Genomic DNA, 18,440 nt, shown 5'->3' on the forward strand with positions numbered 1-18,440 from the left:
TTTTTGCAAAATGGAATTTAAAAAAGTTCTAAACTACCAATTTGCACTACAAATATACTCTTCTCCTTCATAATCCAACACCAATTTGTGATCAAATGCCAAACCCTAGAAATAGAGTTTTTAAATTGCAGAACCCTTTCCGAAAAGGAAACTCCAAAACATAAAACTTGAAAAATTTTCGTGTAACATATTAGGTGTCTAAACCTTCCGAAAAGGAAACTCCGAAAACATAAAACTCGAAGAATTTTCGTGTAACATATCCTTGCATAGATGCCAGAAATCACCCCATTAGGTCTCTAAACCTTGAGAGACTCCATCTCCCTACCCATAATTCTGCATCTAACCAAACTCCCAATAGTATTGAAACCCATCTTCACATCTTCCCACCTATCCCCATTTGCCAATTTCTTATACAAATAGCTATCAAATGTCATTCTCTGCACATACTCATCTCCGCATAGCTCAACCAACGCCTCTCTACCCGCATTGCTCCCATAGAACACTTTCTGCAACAAATCCAAAAACCTGAATGTATTTATATACTTCTTATCCCATTCCCTCAAATACTCCCTCTTTATATCTTCCTCGCTCACCATCTTCTCCCCTCCTTCGGACGCCTTCACTATCGCCTCTCCGCACATCCTCCCCGACTTGGCCGCAAAATATATCCCTTCCCCGGAGCATTTTGTGACGTACCCTGCAGCATCTCCCACCAAGGCCACCCGCCCCCTTACCCGGACGGGCCGGGGGTGTTCGGGTATGGGGTGGGCCTCCACTTTAATGACTTTGCCACCATTGATCTTAGCTCCAACCCTCTCTCTTATGCCTCTTTGAAACATCTTGATGTCCTGTTTTGCACATACAGTACCCGTGCCTACTGCAACATGGTCGCATTTGGGGAATACCCAGGCGTAAAAATCGGGCGACACGTCGTCCCCCACGTACATTTCTGCAAGGTCTTTGTAGTACTCCATTTTATCATCGGGCAGTTTGATTCTCTCCTGGAAAGCAATAGCACAGCTGTAGCTGCCCGCATCTATGGACTTGGCCACACGGCTGTTAGCTCCGTCGGCTCCGATGATTACATCCACTGCTAATTGTCGTTTGATGTTGTTGTTGATTACATGATGTATCACGTACGGTTGTGTCGGCTTCGACGGGATTTCGATATGGTTGACGAGAGCAGGGACCAGAGTAGCACCTCGAGACTGCGCGCGTGATCGCAGAAAGGAATCGAGTACTTCGCGGCGTAGCATGGGGATGGATTCGTGAGGCTTTAAGGTCTTGGCACCGAAATCAACGGTGAGATTAGAAGGAGAAATGATCTTCATGCGGGTGACTTGGCGGTCGATGAGGTGGAGAGGGATGTTGAATTCATCCATCATGCACAGAGGAATGGCTCCGCCGCAAGGTTTGGCTGTGGAAGTGCTGCGTTCGAAGAGGAATGTTTCGATCCCGCCCGAGGCTAGGGCTTCTGCGGCGGAGGAACCAGCTGGACCGCCTCCTATGACAGCAGCGCGGAGCTTTCTGCCTGAGAGAGAGTATGCAGTTACTGAAAGAGTTGGAGGTTTAGAGAAGCTTAATTTGGAATGGGGTGTACTGAAAGACGGTGAGAGGAAGGTGGAGTGAAGTTGAGCATAGTGGGTCTGGATTTGTGGCATTGCCATGGTTAGGGTTTTGGGCGACGATGAAGATGAAGATGAAGATGAAGATGAAGTTGAGATGATGGCTTTGGGTTTTGTGCAACTGAGCAGTGCTCTTGTTGCTTTACTACTGGTTATGTCTCGTATAAATAATTTTTCAATTACTATTTTAAAATTTTAACATTAACTAAAATTAAAATATATTAAATTGAATTTAAAATACAGATTTTTTCAATTAAATAATTACAAGGTGTTTAACTTTTTAGTTAGTGTTTAATGACGTTTTCTCCGTTAACGATGTGGATGTCAGAGATGCTTTCCCTTGGACAAAAGATAAAACAAGCTGCAAAATTATAGTATGTTTTTTTATTTATTTATTTAAAAAAGTTATTGCACGCAATTATTGCAGCATATCATTCGTATAACAAATTAATGATGCGTTAATCATATAGAAAAATCAATGACAAAAAAATTCAATAATTAACAGATTTTCTATCGTAAATGCTCATTGTCTTGTTGTAAATATAACATGGTATAACCAATGCATGAGATAAACACTCATCTATTTAATATAGAATAAAATTTTTCTACAACGAAATTCTTACAACCATTAACATAGCATTTGTTGATTGGCCTCGTTTAATATACTAAATATATTTATAAATGATTTTAATTTATATATTTTGTTGGAAGTTATATTTTAATTATTTAGAGTAATTTTTTTTATTTTTTCAAATAATACTCCTAAAACTATAATTCTTATAATAAATTATTTTTAGTTAACTAATTTAATAATTTATGTTAATTTCATTTATAATTTCATTCCAACTATCATTTTATTATATGCAACACTACCGTTTAAAAAAACTATAGAAAAAGATTATAAATTGGAAATGAATAATCATACTACTGTTCAGTTTGCAATTTTAGAAGTCATAAATTGTGTGGACATGTTTTATGTAAAATATAGGAACTAAAAATGTAACTTTATAGATATATTAAATGTATTAAAAGAGGCTGATCAATAAGTGTCATGTCAAGGGTTGTAGGAGTTTTCTACAATCAAGGTTGTAGGAAAATTTTATTCTTTAGTATATTTCATAATTAATTGAAGAAAATAATATGAGATGTAATTACTAAGAATAATGCTATATAGCCCAACACTTTTAACCAACTTTTTACCGTCTAACATGTCAATTAAAGAGTGGATTGACTAAATTCTGTTATTTGAAATATACATTTTTGGATGGGAATTGGACGAATGAAACCTTACCACGTAAGTTGGGTTAAAAAGGTGGGTTATAAATGTAATACCCCAAAATATTTAATTAGCTAATTGGACCACGTGTCCAGTTTTGATTCGCCAGAGTGGTAATATCAGAAGAATTTCTGAAAAGATAAAGTTAATAAGTTTCAAGTAGGTCGGGTTTGGAAAGGATTATATGCGAGGAATTTAATAATATATTTCAATTCTAAAGACAGAACTGGAATTGAAAAGAAAAATGTCAAGAAAAGCCCAAAATAAAGTGCAGGGAACAAAGTGGTAATTTAGCCACTTTGTGTCGAAAATGGAAATTTGTAGGATTTGACGGGAAGTGTTAATATCGAGTTTCGTGTTATTTATCGGATATAAATAATACGTAAAAGTAATAATTTAAGAGTTTATCGATTTAGTTATGGACTAAATCGTATGAAAGAAAAGTTTAAAAGATAAATGATAACAAACAAAAAGAACAAGGATCAAAGTGGCATTTTAGCCAATATATATATAAAGGAAAGGATATGAATCAGAGAGGAAGCAGAAGGATCGAGAGAAGTGAAGAAAAATATCGACGATACCGTCGTTTCGCCGCCGTTCGACGTCCGATTCGAGCGATTTTCGCGGCGATTTCTTCGGAATTGAAAGGTCTATCATCTCCGGGCATCAAATTGAGGTGAGAGGTCGAGAATTATGGTTGAAATTTGAGTTTAGTGGTCTGTTTTAATGAAATAGCGTATTGATAGTGAATTTGACGTTTTTGATGTTATTATGGCGTTTTTGAAGAAACCGAGATGCGGGTTTTATATAGTTGAATGTATAGCACGTCGGGATGGTTGAAAAACCCCGGAAAACGACTTTCCGGGGGGCTGTCACGAGTGTGCGTTCGCACACATTGAGTGTGCGTTCGCACACTCCCTGAGTTTTAGGGTGTGCGTGCGCACACTCATTGTGTGCGTTCGCACACTACCCAAAACTTGGCAGATTCAAAATCCCAACGGTCAGTTTATAGATTTGCCTCTTAGGAACGCGTCTGTCAAATTTCATGTCGATCCAACGGTTCAATTGGGAGAGATCGTCATTTTACTAAACAGTGTCAGTGTGCAGGCAGCACCTGCGCATTGTCCTGAAAACTCCTTGAAACTTCATTGAAATGAAACTAAACCCTAAAACTTAAAAGTATTATACGTATAGGAATACGAGATTCACGTCTAATCATTAAACATTAATTATTTATCAGACGTATCAGCGAGCAGAGAGGTCAGTAGACGTGGGATAGCAAGGGCGTATCATTTCATCGACCATATTTGTGATTGGATTGCGGTCACTGTGAGTTGCACTTTACTTTCGTGTATTATATATTAAAGTTATTTTATATAGATATATATACTGTTTACACGCATCACATTATATATAATTGATTGAAATGTTATATGCTTTATTAATTTTTATATACGAGAACTAGTATGCGATCCGAAGAAACTAGCTACCTATTGGGTGTCAATAGGCTGTGTGATCACCAGTATCGAGTCAGTCTAGTATATTTGCATTTGAGAAATGACTTGACACGGCTGGGAGCTGTTGATGATTATAAAATTTATGTGGCTGGGCCACCAGCGAGTTAAACTCGCGATTGATATTTACGATTGGGTTTTTGATACGAGTGAGTACTCGGCTACGGTGTAGTCTGGAGTCCCCGTATCTAGTGGCTGGGCCACCAGCGAGTTAGACTCGCGATTGATATTTACGATTGGGTTGAATGATAATGATTATTCGAGAAATGTGTCGCATGGTAGGATATTAGTTTCGTACAGATCAAATACCTGTTTATATGTTTTATATTATTGTTTTATTGAGATGCGATGCTATGTTTTTATAATAATACCGTTAGTAAATGCAAACTCACTCAGTATTTTCCCAAATACTGACCCCTCACCTTTGATGTCTTTCAGGTGCTTAGTTTGTGGACCTAGCTAGAGGCCGATTTTGAAGTCTAGAAGTCAGCTGTGTATGTATAGTTTCTGACTTCTGTGAATGCTGCAGTAGTGGTCCCGTGTTGACAGAGTCGTAGTCTAGACAGCAGTACATTTTGATTGTACATAATACTTGCTGTCTTGTTTATATGTTTGATAGGCTACGTGTTTTATGTTTCATTCACGACACCAGATGCCGGTGATATGTTGGATACACTAACTGATGGATATAGTACCGCGAGGCCAGTTCGTACAGGGTACGGTAACTAGAGCCCGCGAGGTTTTGAACAGTTAGTGTAAATATTGGTTTATGTGTTATATATGTATACTGGCTTCCGTTGTTTACTGTTGTTTGTTTATTATTTGCGAAAAATTAATAGTGATTTAAGGCTTGCTACGGGTTCCGGAGCTACCACTCCCGTTCCCTAGCGCCGGTTGCGGCTCAATATTTTGGGTCGTGACAATGTTGGTATTAGAGCAGTTGGTCCAGTTACCACTGCAAGTTTGTTTCAGTGTTTGTTTGAGAGCAGTTGGTCTAGTTACCACTGCCAGTTGTGTCTGAATGTCTGTTTGACTTTGAATACTCTGTCAGTAAGTAAATCTAGGAACTACTGCAGCAGAGAGTTGGACCTTAGTTGTCTGCATTCATTTGATCTGTGCATTAGTAGTATATGGCATAACGCGCACGAACCAGGACTATTAAGCTAGCAAGTGACTAGTATCTCTTTATACGGATGACTAAGGCAACTAAGTATTTGTTGCTTATGCTAAGAGATAGAAAATGGTTAAATGTTTGCAAATATGAGCGGCTAAGGCAACTAAGTGTTTATTACTTGTGCAAGGGGTATTCAGTGATTACGTATTTGCGAATTACATACAGATTGATTGAATGTTAAATGTTTATAGCACATTATAAGTTGATATTGAAGTTAAGCGAGGAAAAAGAGGGCTCAGATGGTCGCTGGCGTTTGTAACTGTTTCTTTTTAGCATGTCTGGGCAAAACGGAGCTTAGTCACATGCAGCAGAGGAACGGGAGGAAGCCCCTCCTATCTGTCAAAATGGATTTCACAACGAAGTAGGCGGACCATCTGAAGTCCACCAGAATGGATTCCACATAGATATTGAGAGATCATCTGAGATACATCAGAATGGTTTCATGTCAGTATCAGAAATTGGTAGTTCTTCTAGGGTTAGAGGTAGAACTCACTTGCTTGAAATGGAGTAAAGTGAAGAAAGTGAGGAAGATCCCGAGGAAGATCCAGAGGAGGATCTAGAGGAAGAATCAGAAGAAGTTCCTCAAGAGGAGGACTTTGAAAAAGAAGAGTTATCAGATGAGTCAGACGTCGAGGAGTATCAGAGTGAACATTTCTAGTCCAATGTGCGGAGATACCGCAATTTGAGAGAGGATACAGAGATAGCTAAAGGTCAAGGGCATGTGGTTTTGAATCAGGTTAGGAGGCAAATGCACTCCTTTTCTAAAGGAATACTACCAGTGGGACTGTATTCCTCTGACTTTCTGCGCATGGACAAAAGAGTTCCAGACCGTAATGAAGATAATAGGACGATTAACCGTAGATACGTTAGGGGTTTGGGACTCGAGTTTGATGAGCTATATAAGTATGTTCACGAGCACTTTGGGACGCTCACTATGATGGCCCGTAAGATCGAGGCTGACCGCGAGTGGGATGGCAATCCTGTTCGACCCTACTTTTTCAGACGTGCGTTCTATCCAGATTATACTAGTCGATCCTCTGGTATTAAGACTAACCCCCAGGCCGTGCATAGAGGTGGAGGCAACTCCAGTAGAAGAGTTAAGGGTCGACACACTGAAATAGTTATTAGGAAACCTAGCGTTCCACATCAGGCACCCTTAGGTATAAATGATTAATATGCTTTGAGTATTTGTGTTTATATGTTGCATTGTTGTGTATATGTTTACTGCATGCATGGTAGAGCATAACGAGTAGAATGTACCTATAGGATAATACCTCAGATAGGTAGGGCCTATAGGAAGCGATATTGACAAACACGTGCTTAAAAAAAATGAATATATAAACATAATTTACAAAAACAATAATATAATAAACGATAAATAATACATTTATCGCGAACGTAATTCCTGTATTACGTTCTAGAAGTTATGAAGAAAGAGATGGGTTACCAACAGGAAATCGATGTGAAACATCGGTACCTGCGTTCGTATAGGACATGGTACAGAGTGTTAAAGAAGTGGTTGTGGTGATTACAGCAGTAGAAAATGTTGAATTAAATTAAGTTATCGGAGATATAGAGAAAGAATTAATGTGATAGGAGAATAGTCAGGAAAATGACAGAAGGTGACAGCAATACAAAAATTTGAAATATACTCAATAAGTATAAAGAAAGCCGTTGAAAGTCGCAGAGTGTACAATCTAGAGTAAACTTACAATTTTATGAAAATTTTGAAAGTTTTTATGATTTTTCAAGGTACAATTGTGCTCAGACATAACATATGATATTGCATAATCACGATAGGAATGCATAAGAAAATGATTTTTCAAAATATAGATCATGCATCATATCTTTATAATAATACAGAAAAAATGCGATTTTGAGCAACTCTTTGGTGATGAGAGGTGTCATCGCTCTGAGCTACAATTGTACTAATGATTTCAAACGATTTATGAAAAGTGATTTAAAAGAGCTGGCCAGCCAAAGGATGTTTTAAAATCGTTTTTCTCAGTAAGTACACTCAGATGCAAAAACTCTGCGACGAATAATAAAAGATTCCTAATAAATAAGAATAAGACTTGTAAAGTAGACCTCAATAACCAAATAAAGCCATGTTAACAATTAATTGTAATAAAGCTAGTAAAGCTAAAGGAGAATGTGAATAAGGAGTTATCGCCGGAGTATATACGCAGTTAAGCTGCGATACGTTGGCAATATCTAAGGATACATTATTTATCCTTATGACAGAATAAAGGATGAAATGACAGAGAGTCATATTAAACGAAAGAAATACAACGAAAACGCAAGAATGAAGGATATAATGATTATCCTTATGTTGAGATAAGTAACATAGCGATCGAGAGACATATCGAAAGAAAGAAATTGAAAGTACTAGAATGAGGAGACGATTATATAAACGATGAACATCAAGTGATATTTAAAGGACATATAACTTTATCAATATCAGTATTTGAAGATGCAGAAGTGGAAAAAGAAGGGATACAGATGATAAAGAAGATAATCCAGTAAGATGTGAAGGTTTGAAGTTAGATAAATCACGATATAAATGATGCTATTTGACTGATATTAAGTGAAATTACTAATATCAGCATTAAAAGCTATAGATTTCGTTAATAGAAAGGAGAAAGGTTAAGCTATAAGATTCTAATATAAGGAAAAAGGTACATGTATAGGTATACATGTCAGTAAATATAAGAATGGTGGATAATATGAAAGAAAGTATAATGAAGGAATTCATACACCCTCAAGATTTAGTAAGATGAATAGAGAAGTGGAAAGTTCTAGAAATACGTCAAAAGGATTATTAGAGTAGAACAGCAATAATGGAGCTATTATAAACGAAGGAAAGACATATCGAATACAGTAAGTAAAGGATAAGATGATACTTCATTGTTATTGGACAGAAAAGAGTGAACTGTATCTAAGAAGCCACAATATCATAAGAACGAGAGGTGGTATTAGTATAAAGAGATCAAGGTATTTAAGACAATTAGAACCATGTTATAAGTGCTAAAGAAGCATAAGGAGTGTAGGACAAAAAAAAATTGAAACTATTCCCTAATTTTGGAAGTTGCAAAGTCAAGTATGATCTAAATTCTAAGAGTGATCGAGAACACTTCAAAAAGAAGATGAGAGCCAGAGTAAAGACAAACTAAGAAATGATCGTAGTCAGTGCCAAGAGGATACCTTGAAAAGTGAGAACAATGTTGTGAAGCTATTCGAGAGTAAGAAGAAGAAGTGTAAGATACAAGAGAAAGTTGTTTATACAGTAAGGAGGAATAACGATAAAGAAAGTAAATAAGTTATTAAGGATCTACTGAATCTGTTAAAGATTAAAGGTAAAGATGAAGTTAAGTGAAGGCTAACTAACGTTAAGGATTCTTGAAATAGTTAAATGTTAAAGAAACATATAAGATTCTTACGAGATCATAAAAAAAAAGGAACGGTAACGCAAAGGTAAGACAGCTTTGACTGGAAAGTCAATAAAAGACTCGAGACGTACCTCAAAAAGGGTAATGAGAGGGAAGTGAAAAGAATAAGAATACGAATAGTATTGGTAACAAAGGCAACTGTACAAGCCATACGATTAAAAGTAACGTGAAATGAAAGGTTTAAGACAATAGTAAAGGATGAAGGATCACGACCAACAGAACGACGTGAAGTTCACGATAGATTAAAGGAGCAAAGGAAAGTGATAATTACAGACGATAGTAAAGATCATAACTGCAGGTTATGATTACGAGAGAAAATATTCATAGGAATACGCATAAAGTAAATACGTCATTAAGATGAGATTGACACGTCGTGACCATTCACGTATAAAGGAGACGAGTAGCAACCCTATGGCTACTAAGAATGAAATGATGAAACGAGAAAACATTAGACTATGATTAGTGACAACTAGGTGGCAATGATGTAAGGACTATGACATCAAGAATACGTCCAAGGACCATTCTATCTCGGAAAAGATAACAGATAAGACGAAGGTACCAGTAAAAGAATTCTCAACGATGTAACAGTAAGCAACTATTAAGAGTTGAATAGACAATCGATTAGCAATAAGTATGAAGTTATAGCTGTGCATGGAAAACTAAGAGTTAAGTAAAAGGAAAAGCTGTGATCAAAACGTATTAATGGACGTCAAGGAAACTGTAAGGATAAGTTAAGATCCCAACAAGATTTATGAAAATTCGAGGACGAATTTTTATAAGGGGGGAAGAATGTAATACCCCAAAATATTTAATTAGCTAATTGGACCACGTGTCCAGTTTTGATTCGCCAGAGTGGTAATATCAGAAGAATTTCTGAAAAGATAAAGTTAATAAGTTTCAAGTAGGTCGGGTTTGGAAAGGATTATATGTGAGGAATTTAATAATATATTTCAATTCTAAAGAGAGAATTGGAATTGAAAAGAAAAATGTCAAGAAAAGCCCAAAATAAAGTGCAGGGACCAAAGTGGTAATTTAGCCACTTTGTGTCGAAAATGGAAATTTGTAGGATTTGACGGGAAGTGTTAATATCGAGTTTCGTGTTATTTATCGGATATAAATAATACGTAAAAGTAATAATTTAAGAGTTTATCGATTTAGTTATGGACTAAATCGTATGAAAGAAAAGTTTAAAAGATAAATGATAACAAACAAAAAGAACAAGGATCAAAGTGGCATTTTAGCCAATATATATATAAAGGAAAGGATATGAATCAGAGAGGAAGCAGAAGGATCGAGAGAAGTGAAGAAAAATATCGACGATACCGTCGTTTCGCCGCCGTTCGACGTCCGATTCGAGCGATTTTCGCGGCGATTTCTTCGGAATTGAAAGGTCTATCATCTCCGGGCATCAAATTGAGGTGAGAGGTCGAGAATTATGGTTGAAATTTGAGTTTAGTGGGCTGTTTTAATGAAATAGCGTATTGATAGTGAATTTGACGTTTTTGATGTTATTATGGCGTTTTTGAAGAAACCGAGATGCGGGTTTTATATAGTTGAATGTATAGCACGTCGGGATGGTTGAAAAACCCCGGAAAATGACTTTCCGGAGGGCTGTCACGAGTGTGCATTCGCACACATTGAGTGTGCGTTCGCACACTCCCTGAGTTTTAGGGTGTGCGTTCGCACACTACCCAAAACTTGGCAGATTCAAAATCCCAACGGTCAGTTTATAGATTTGCCTCTTAGGAACGCGTCTGTCAAATTTCATGTCGATCCAACGGTTCAATTGGGAGAGATCGTCATTTTACTAAACAGTGTCAGTGTGCAGGCAGCACCTGCGCATTGTCCTGAAAACTCCTTGAAACTTCATTGAAATGAAACTAAACCCTAAAACTTAAAAGTATTATACGTATAGGAATACGAGATTCACGTCTAATCATTAAACATTAATTATTTATCAGACGTGTCAGCGAGCAGAGAGGTCAGTAGACGTGGGATAGCAAGGGCATATCATTTCATCGACCATATTTGTGATTGGATTGCGGTCACTGTGAGTTGCGCTTTATTTTCGTGTATTATATATTAAAGTTATTTTATATAGATATATATACTGTTTACACGCATCGCATTATATATAATTGATTGAAATGTTATATGCTTTATTAATTTTTATATACGAGAACTAGTATGCGATCCGAAGAAACTAGCTACCTATTGGGTGTCAATAGGCTGTGTGATCACCAGTATCGAGTCAGTCTAGTATATTTGCATTTGAGAAATGACTTGACACGGCTGGGAGCTATTGGTGATTATAAAATTTATGTGGCTGGGCCACCAGCGAGTTAAAGTCGCGCTTGATATTTACGATTGGGTTTTTGATACGAGTGAGTACTCGGCTACGGTGTAGTCTGGAGTCCCCGTATCTAGTGGCTGGGCCACCAGCGAGTTAGACTCGCGATTGATATTTACGATTGGGTTGAATGATAATGATTATTCGAGAAATGTGTCGCATGGTAGGATATTAGTTTCGTACAGATCAAATACCTGTTTATATGTTTTATATTATTGTTTTATTGAGATGCGATGCTATGTTTTTATAATAATACCGTTAGTAAATGCAAACTCACTGAGTATTTTCCCAAATACTGACCCCTCACCTTTGATGTCTTTCAGGTGCTTAGTTTGTGGACCTAGCTAGAGGCCGATTTTGAAGTCCAGAAGTCAGCTGTGTATGTATAGTTTCTGACTTCTGTGAACGCTGCAGTAGTGGTCCCGCATTGACAGAGTCGTAGTCTAGACAACAGTATATTTTGATTGTACATAATACTTGCTGTCTTGTTTATATGTTTGATAGGCTACGTGTTTTATGTTTCATTCACGGCACCGGATGCCGGTGATATGTTGGATACACTAACTGATGGATATAGTACCGCGAGGCCAGTTCGTACAGGGTACGGTAACTAGAGCCCGCAAAGTTTTGAACAGTTAGTGTAAATATTGGTTTATGTGTTATATATGTATATTGGCTTCCGTTGTTTACTGTTGTTTGTTTATTATTTGCAAAAATTTAATAGTGATTTAAGGCTTGCTACGGGTTCCGGAGCTACCACTCCCGTTCCCTAGCGCCGGTTGCGGCTCAATATTTTGGGTCGTGACAATAAAGCACTTTTTAATTATTAAAATTAGAGAAATACTCATTCTGATCCATAATATTTGTCGCATTTGGAAAATTATTTTAATCCATAATATTTATCATTTTATAATATCAAAAAGGCCAAATGACTAAAAAAAGCCAAACCTTTTATGAAAATTTCATATAAGTCCAAAACTTTCAATTTTATCCAATTTGTCCTGAAACGTATGATTTCGTTTCAATTATGTCAAACTACACAATTTTATTTATGTGGCGCTAATGTGTGACATATGCCACATCAGCGTCACGTAGGCGCCACATGAGCAAAATTACGTAGTTGGACATTGTTGAAACGAAATCATGCGTTTCAAGATAAATTGGATAAAATTCAAAGGTTTGCACTTTTGTGAAAATTTCTTCAAAGGTTTGGTATTTTTTAATTATTTGTCCTATCAAAAAAGATATTAGTTGTTATTTTTTTGGATTGAGATTCCCTCATGTTCAAATGAGCATGATGGGTCATGTTCACTAATTTATACCATTCATTATAAAATGAATGGTGTAGATTGATTTAGCTAAATTTGGACATTTTTAATCTACACCATTCATAACAAATTGAATGGTGTAGATTTAATGAACATGACCCCTCATGTTCAAATGAACATGAGGGAATCCCAATCCTATATTTTTATGTTTACCCCCTGTGAGCGGAGCGGGGTTCAGAGGCCGCTTGCCCAAGGCTTATGGCTGACTTCTCGATCTGAAAATGGTTTGAAAAATGGAGTCGCCACCTAGTTAAACTAAGAAATGCCTTTTAACCGACTAGATAGCCTTACTCGCCTCCGGTAAGACTATCGTGCATCGGACCAAAAACTAGGGTTTGTGGACCTCCCCGAGACTCTTGCGTTTGGCTTATCGGTTACCAGTTTTATTTACTGGACATATTCGCTTTTATCTCATATCAACAATATATGCAGTTCATAGGATATAAAAGCTTGAAATAAATAGGATGAAAGCGTGTAAACAGTTTGACCCGCATATGACTCGATCTGAACTGGCATTTTAGGCAAGTAGCATGTACTTCTAAACATACATCTAATCTTAGAGGTTTCTGCGAATAGCATAAGTCTAGCTGGTCTGAATATTTTACATTCACAAAACCTAAACCGGATGTATAAGTGTGATTGATTGATTTTATTAAGTGAGTCTTGAAAAAACTTATAAAACTGTTACTACGTTTTCGTATTAGTCCTACGATGTCTAAGCGATGAGCTGTAATTGCATTAATGGGCCACTTTTTAGGTGATTAGTCCTTTAACCGGTTATTATTTGATTTGGAATGCTTTTGGAAAGCGATAAACAATGCTGGCATGCTCAGGGGCAATTTGGTACACATATAAGGTTAGAAATTCTTTTCAACCTAGTTGACTTTGAGTGCCTGGCGCTCGCGCGGGTTTTGACCATTGGTCTGGTCAGAATGGGCTCTAGGTCAGATCACGAGAGTTGTGCGTCTCGTCGATCCGGTTCTACTAGTTTGATTTGGAGTCGATTCCGAGTTCAGGTTAGCCCAAAATCGGCTCTGGAATTCGCTGGTTTGCTGGGCCTCGGGCTCGTGGGCCCGGTTTATACACTATGTTATATATTTGAACTTCTAGGTCCGTTTTATATCGGGTCTTACCTATTACAATACATAATATGATTTTGCGCTAAATGATCTATGTCTGGGTTCAAATTGGGCTTGATTTGGAGTCCGGATGAGCCCGGAAACACGTTTTGAAGTTCGGATCACGTCTGGCAGGATATGGTAACGAATATGGAGAGATGAGGAGCGACGAACACGGAGCCAGCTTAAGCTGCCGGCGCCGACAGGATAAGGTGGCGGCGCCACTTTGTTATGGCGGCGACGCCGATTACTGCGGCGGCGGCGGGGGATTTTTGGACAGCAGTTTCAGAATTTTGTTTTGCTTCGTTCTCACTCGTTTCAAGTCCGTTTTTCATGCAAAAGTATTTAAAACCGCATAAAATCAAACAAGGAATCCAAATATGGCATAATCAGAGTGTTTAAAGCTCATTTAAATAAAATTATTTTTTTGGGCAACAACTTCGAATTTCGAATTTTCATGGCAAACAAGCTTAAAATTGCACCTAGCATGCATCCTAAGAGCTACAATTTACTGGGTTTCCGGATTTAAACACGTTAAACACATTAAATCAGTCATTAACATGTTTTTCATTGATTTCATGGCAATTTAACAATCAATTATTAAGCTAAATATGACAATTTGATGGCTAAAATCAATACTTAAGCTAACATACACCCTATAATACACAATTACAGTAAATATGATATTCATGGCATGGAAAATCAAAGGATCGTTTACTGGCGAAGTGGATGCGGAATCTAGCTTCGAGTCTGTGCAGGCTTGCGTTCTTGGAGAATCAAAGTGATCTTAGGTGTTTTCAGGACTAGAATCAAGCACAATTTGTGTGTGGTGTGTGTGCAAATATTCGGCCTTGGGTGTTCAAATTTTTGGTTTATGATTTTACCTTTCTGGTCCGACCCTTAACTTAGCTGACTAACAGTAGTATTTATAGGAGAATGGTATGACCTAGGGTTTCCTAGAATCTTCTAAAATATTCTAGGGTGAAAGTGTGTGAAGTGATAGGTCTTAAAGAATTATGATTAGCTAGAAACACTATTAAATCAATGAAATTTGAATTTAGACTTGCTAGCTAGGTAAAAGAGTGTTAAAAGTGTATTTTGGTGCCCGAAAGTGTTAAAAAGATTCCTTCGCCCCTATAGGTTTGATTATGCTCAATTTCAGTCTGTTAAACTTGCAAATTCGCCCATAAACTTCTAAGATATGGCAATTAGTCCAATTTCTAGACTTTTATTATAATTTCTTTGGATTTTTATGGGTTATTTACGTCTAATTACGTTTTGATCCTCCAAGTTTGCAATTGTGCACAGACTACGCCTGCTTAGATTCCAGCAAGCAAATCGAAAGCTCGTCATCCGGATAAATTTCTCTAGAAATCATCATGGGACGCTTCAGTTCCTTATCACTTTTTACCTGTCCGAACAATAGGTGTCTACACCCTATTAATTTATTGCAGATCTTAAATGTTCTTTAATTACACGGTTCGTGATGATATGAGGCAACATTTAATAAATTTAGTCGATGTCTAAGAAGTTGAACAATTTTTGAAATACCTATGACTGCCGGTAATGGCTGGAATTTCAAAAAAATAAAATTATTTTTGGTACGTTAAAAGAACAAATAGGAAATAAAATTGAGGTGCGAAAGAATAAATTTTATTCAATTCTCCTCACTTTCAATTATGTTAACTAGCCTCTCCGTTAATTTCGGCACTTACCTTTAAAATATTTGGTACCTCACTTTCAATTTCGTTAACGATTTGCCCCCGGACTTAAATTTTCTTAAATGATTTGGTACCTTATTTTCAAACCATTTGGTACCTCACTTTTAATTTCGTTAACGATTTAGTACTCCAAATTAATAAAATGGCCTAACAATTAATAAATAAAACTAAAAGATCATTAAGTAAGATTTTTAAATAAAAGGTGTCAAACATATATATGGGAGTCTCGTAGTAAATTGCTCATTAAATAATGCATAACTTTCTTGTCTTATTCATTTGAAATAAATACATATAGAAAAAAAATTCTGAAGATAGGTATTGCAAGCTTCCTTTTATTGTGGTAAATTACATTATATTGGATTATTAAATTCAAGAGCCTCACAATAATTTGTATTTCTATTATGTCCTTTTTGTGACAATTGATGCTTGATTTTATAAGTTTGTGAAAAAACAATCACTATATCTATCAGAACCCGAAGCTTGAAGCTTTAGATTGAATATGTAAGACTTTACTCCATATATTTTGGAAATTTAAAGATAAAAGTGTTAGGTTTTCTAGGTTCATAACGCAGCGGAATTTCAAAAATTTATCTAAAAACCCAAACCAAGATCCATGTAATTCGAATTAACAGAATAAGTACTTACTTGTATGTCAAATTCAACAGCAATGTAGGAAGGAAGGAGGTGGTTCACTTTGGCGATACCTGGCCTCGGATCAGAAACGCCTCCAAAAAAACGTGTCCTCTACGAGTATCCACACGAACAGACCTTAGCCAAAACTAGTGCTTGTGTGCTAGCACTATTGCTTCACAAGCAATTTCAAATTTTAGTGATTTAGTGAATAATGAATTTTTGTGATTCTAAAAACAATTGCTTAATGTGTATTTATATTGATAAACAACACTAGGGTTTGAGACAAATTCGAATTTCAATCTCATTGCAATTCTACCAGTTTATGTTTATCAAAAACTCCTTTTTGATAATTATCCATATATATTAATTACTATATTTATTATCTTCCAAAAATAATAAATTAAGGAAAACACTTATCCTTAAATTTCGAATTAATATATATTTATTAATATATATATATATTACGAATTATATATACATATATAATTAATCACTTAATCACATTGGGCTTGTACAACCCATAACTGTTTTGGGCCTGTTCTTAGTGTGCGACCCTGTAGGTTCATATAATGCTGGCAGTAGGCTCGAAATTCCTATTTCAGCCCACAAGTCATAAGTGGCCTCTATCAAGACATTATGACTACCCAAGTTATACGAATATCGATAATCCGATTTAACCATTTACAATAATATTTTAATCCCTTTGTCACTCGATATCCAGATTGAATATAAGGCATAGTCCTGTTATCCTTATAATATTCAATCATTAGTTTCTTGACTCTAAGTAGACTAAAAATGATAACTCCTTATCAATTAGCATGGCCATGCATTTCCTTCAGTCTATCTTCTTCAAGGGGCCCATAGATATCTTACTCAAATAAATGAGGGACAAATTCCTTCTTAGTCACTCACATTTCTCACATAGTTACTTTCATATCCAATGACAATCTATTCCATTATCCTATTAAAGATAATGTAAGACTGTATCAAAATATGAAATAGCTACGTAGAAATCCATGATGATTTCAAGGTTAAAGAATTATACTAATAGAACTGTAATGAGAATTATTTATGACAGTGATCTATGTAGTATTCTCATAGTGGGTCATCCAGTGCCTTATTTCTCAAATAGCACCTATGATTTGACTTAATATCTCATATACATGATTAGTAAAACATAATCATCAGTCAACATCATATATACTAGTCTCAATGTTCTATTAAGACTAGGGATAGATGGTATATAATTCTTTTATTAAACCTAAGGGTTCTACTGTCAAGTCACATACTTGATGACCTTAGAAAAAATTAACCATTCAAGTATTTTAATCATTAATATAAAATGATAAAAACTGCCAATCAATAAATAACAAAATGATAAAGTCAAAACATGGTCAAAAATGATTGACCTAGTGCATATCACTAACAAAAAGTAATGCAGATATTAAACACTATGGTAAACATATATGTTGTTTACTGAAAGAATACTATATTTTATTTTGTTATAAAAAGATCATTCATCTTTATAATTTATTATAACGGAAAATCACTCGTATAAAACTCATTGTTTTCACATTAAAACACAACGTTTTTGTTTATATGACGTAGATGGATTACAAAAAAAACCTTTTTAAAAAAAAAAAAAAATTATCTTAGCATGATAAATCCAGTACTAAGAAGCACAAAAACTTCAATGAAGTTGCGTGTCCTGTTTCGGAAACTAGAAACTCTCAGAAACTCTCGAAAACTCATAAGAAAACGTTTCGGGCCGTTTCTGTAAATTAAAAAAATATATAGTTATAACAAACCTAAATAATTCTCAACAAATATTTTTTATTAACTAACTACCCACAATTTTTATTATTTACTTTATCTATAAGAAAACTTATCTTGTTATTTTTGTTGTGTTGAATTATGTTTGATTTGTTTTCTTAAATGTATAAATAAAATTTAATATATACGACATTTTATAATTCCTAATATTATAAATATATCGCTATATTTTTATTATTTACACGTTTTTTCCACGTTTTGTGTCCTTTATTTTAAAAATTTGTCGTTTCCCGTGGCCGTTTCGTGTCGTTTCCGTTTCCATCCATCTCCGTGCTACCTAGATCCAGTATTCTTTTTATAACAAAATTTAATTGAACCGACCACAATAACCTCTCATTGTAATAAAAGGTATAATATCCTTTTTGCAATAAAATGAAATACAATAATTTTTCGGTAACAACACGTAAATTGAGTGATCT

The 18,440-nt window shown here is 35.8% G+C and overlaps 1 protein-coding gene across 1 annotated transcript; it reads right to left on the reverse strand.

Annotated features, from left to right (window-relative positions):
- Positions 1 to 16: 16 nt before the first annotated feature.
- LOC126672828 (geranylgeranyl diphosphate reductase, chloroplastic-like) lies at positions 17 to 1,776 on the reverse strand. Its single transcript, XM_050366780.2, has one exon. The coding sequence runs from the start codon at positions 1,665 to 1,667 to the stop codon at positions 297 to 299; it is 1,371 nt and encodes a 456-aa protein (XP_050222737.1). The 5' UTR covers positions 1,668 to 1,776; the 3' UTR covers positions 17 to 296.
- Positions 1,777 to 18,440: the final 16,664 nt, after the last annotated feature.

Source organism: Mercurialis annua, linkage group LG3 (assembly GCF_937616625.2).
Source record: "Mercurialis annua linkage group LG3, ddMerAnnu1.2, whole genome shotgun sequence".
Lineage (NCBI taxonomy): Eukaryota > Viridiplantae > Streptophyta > Magnoliopsida > Malpighiales > Euphorbiaceae > Mercurialis > Mercurialis annua.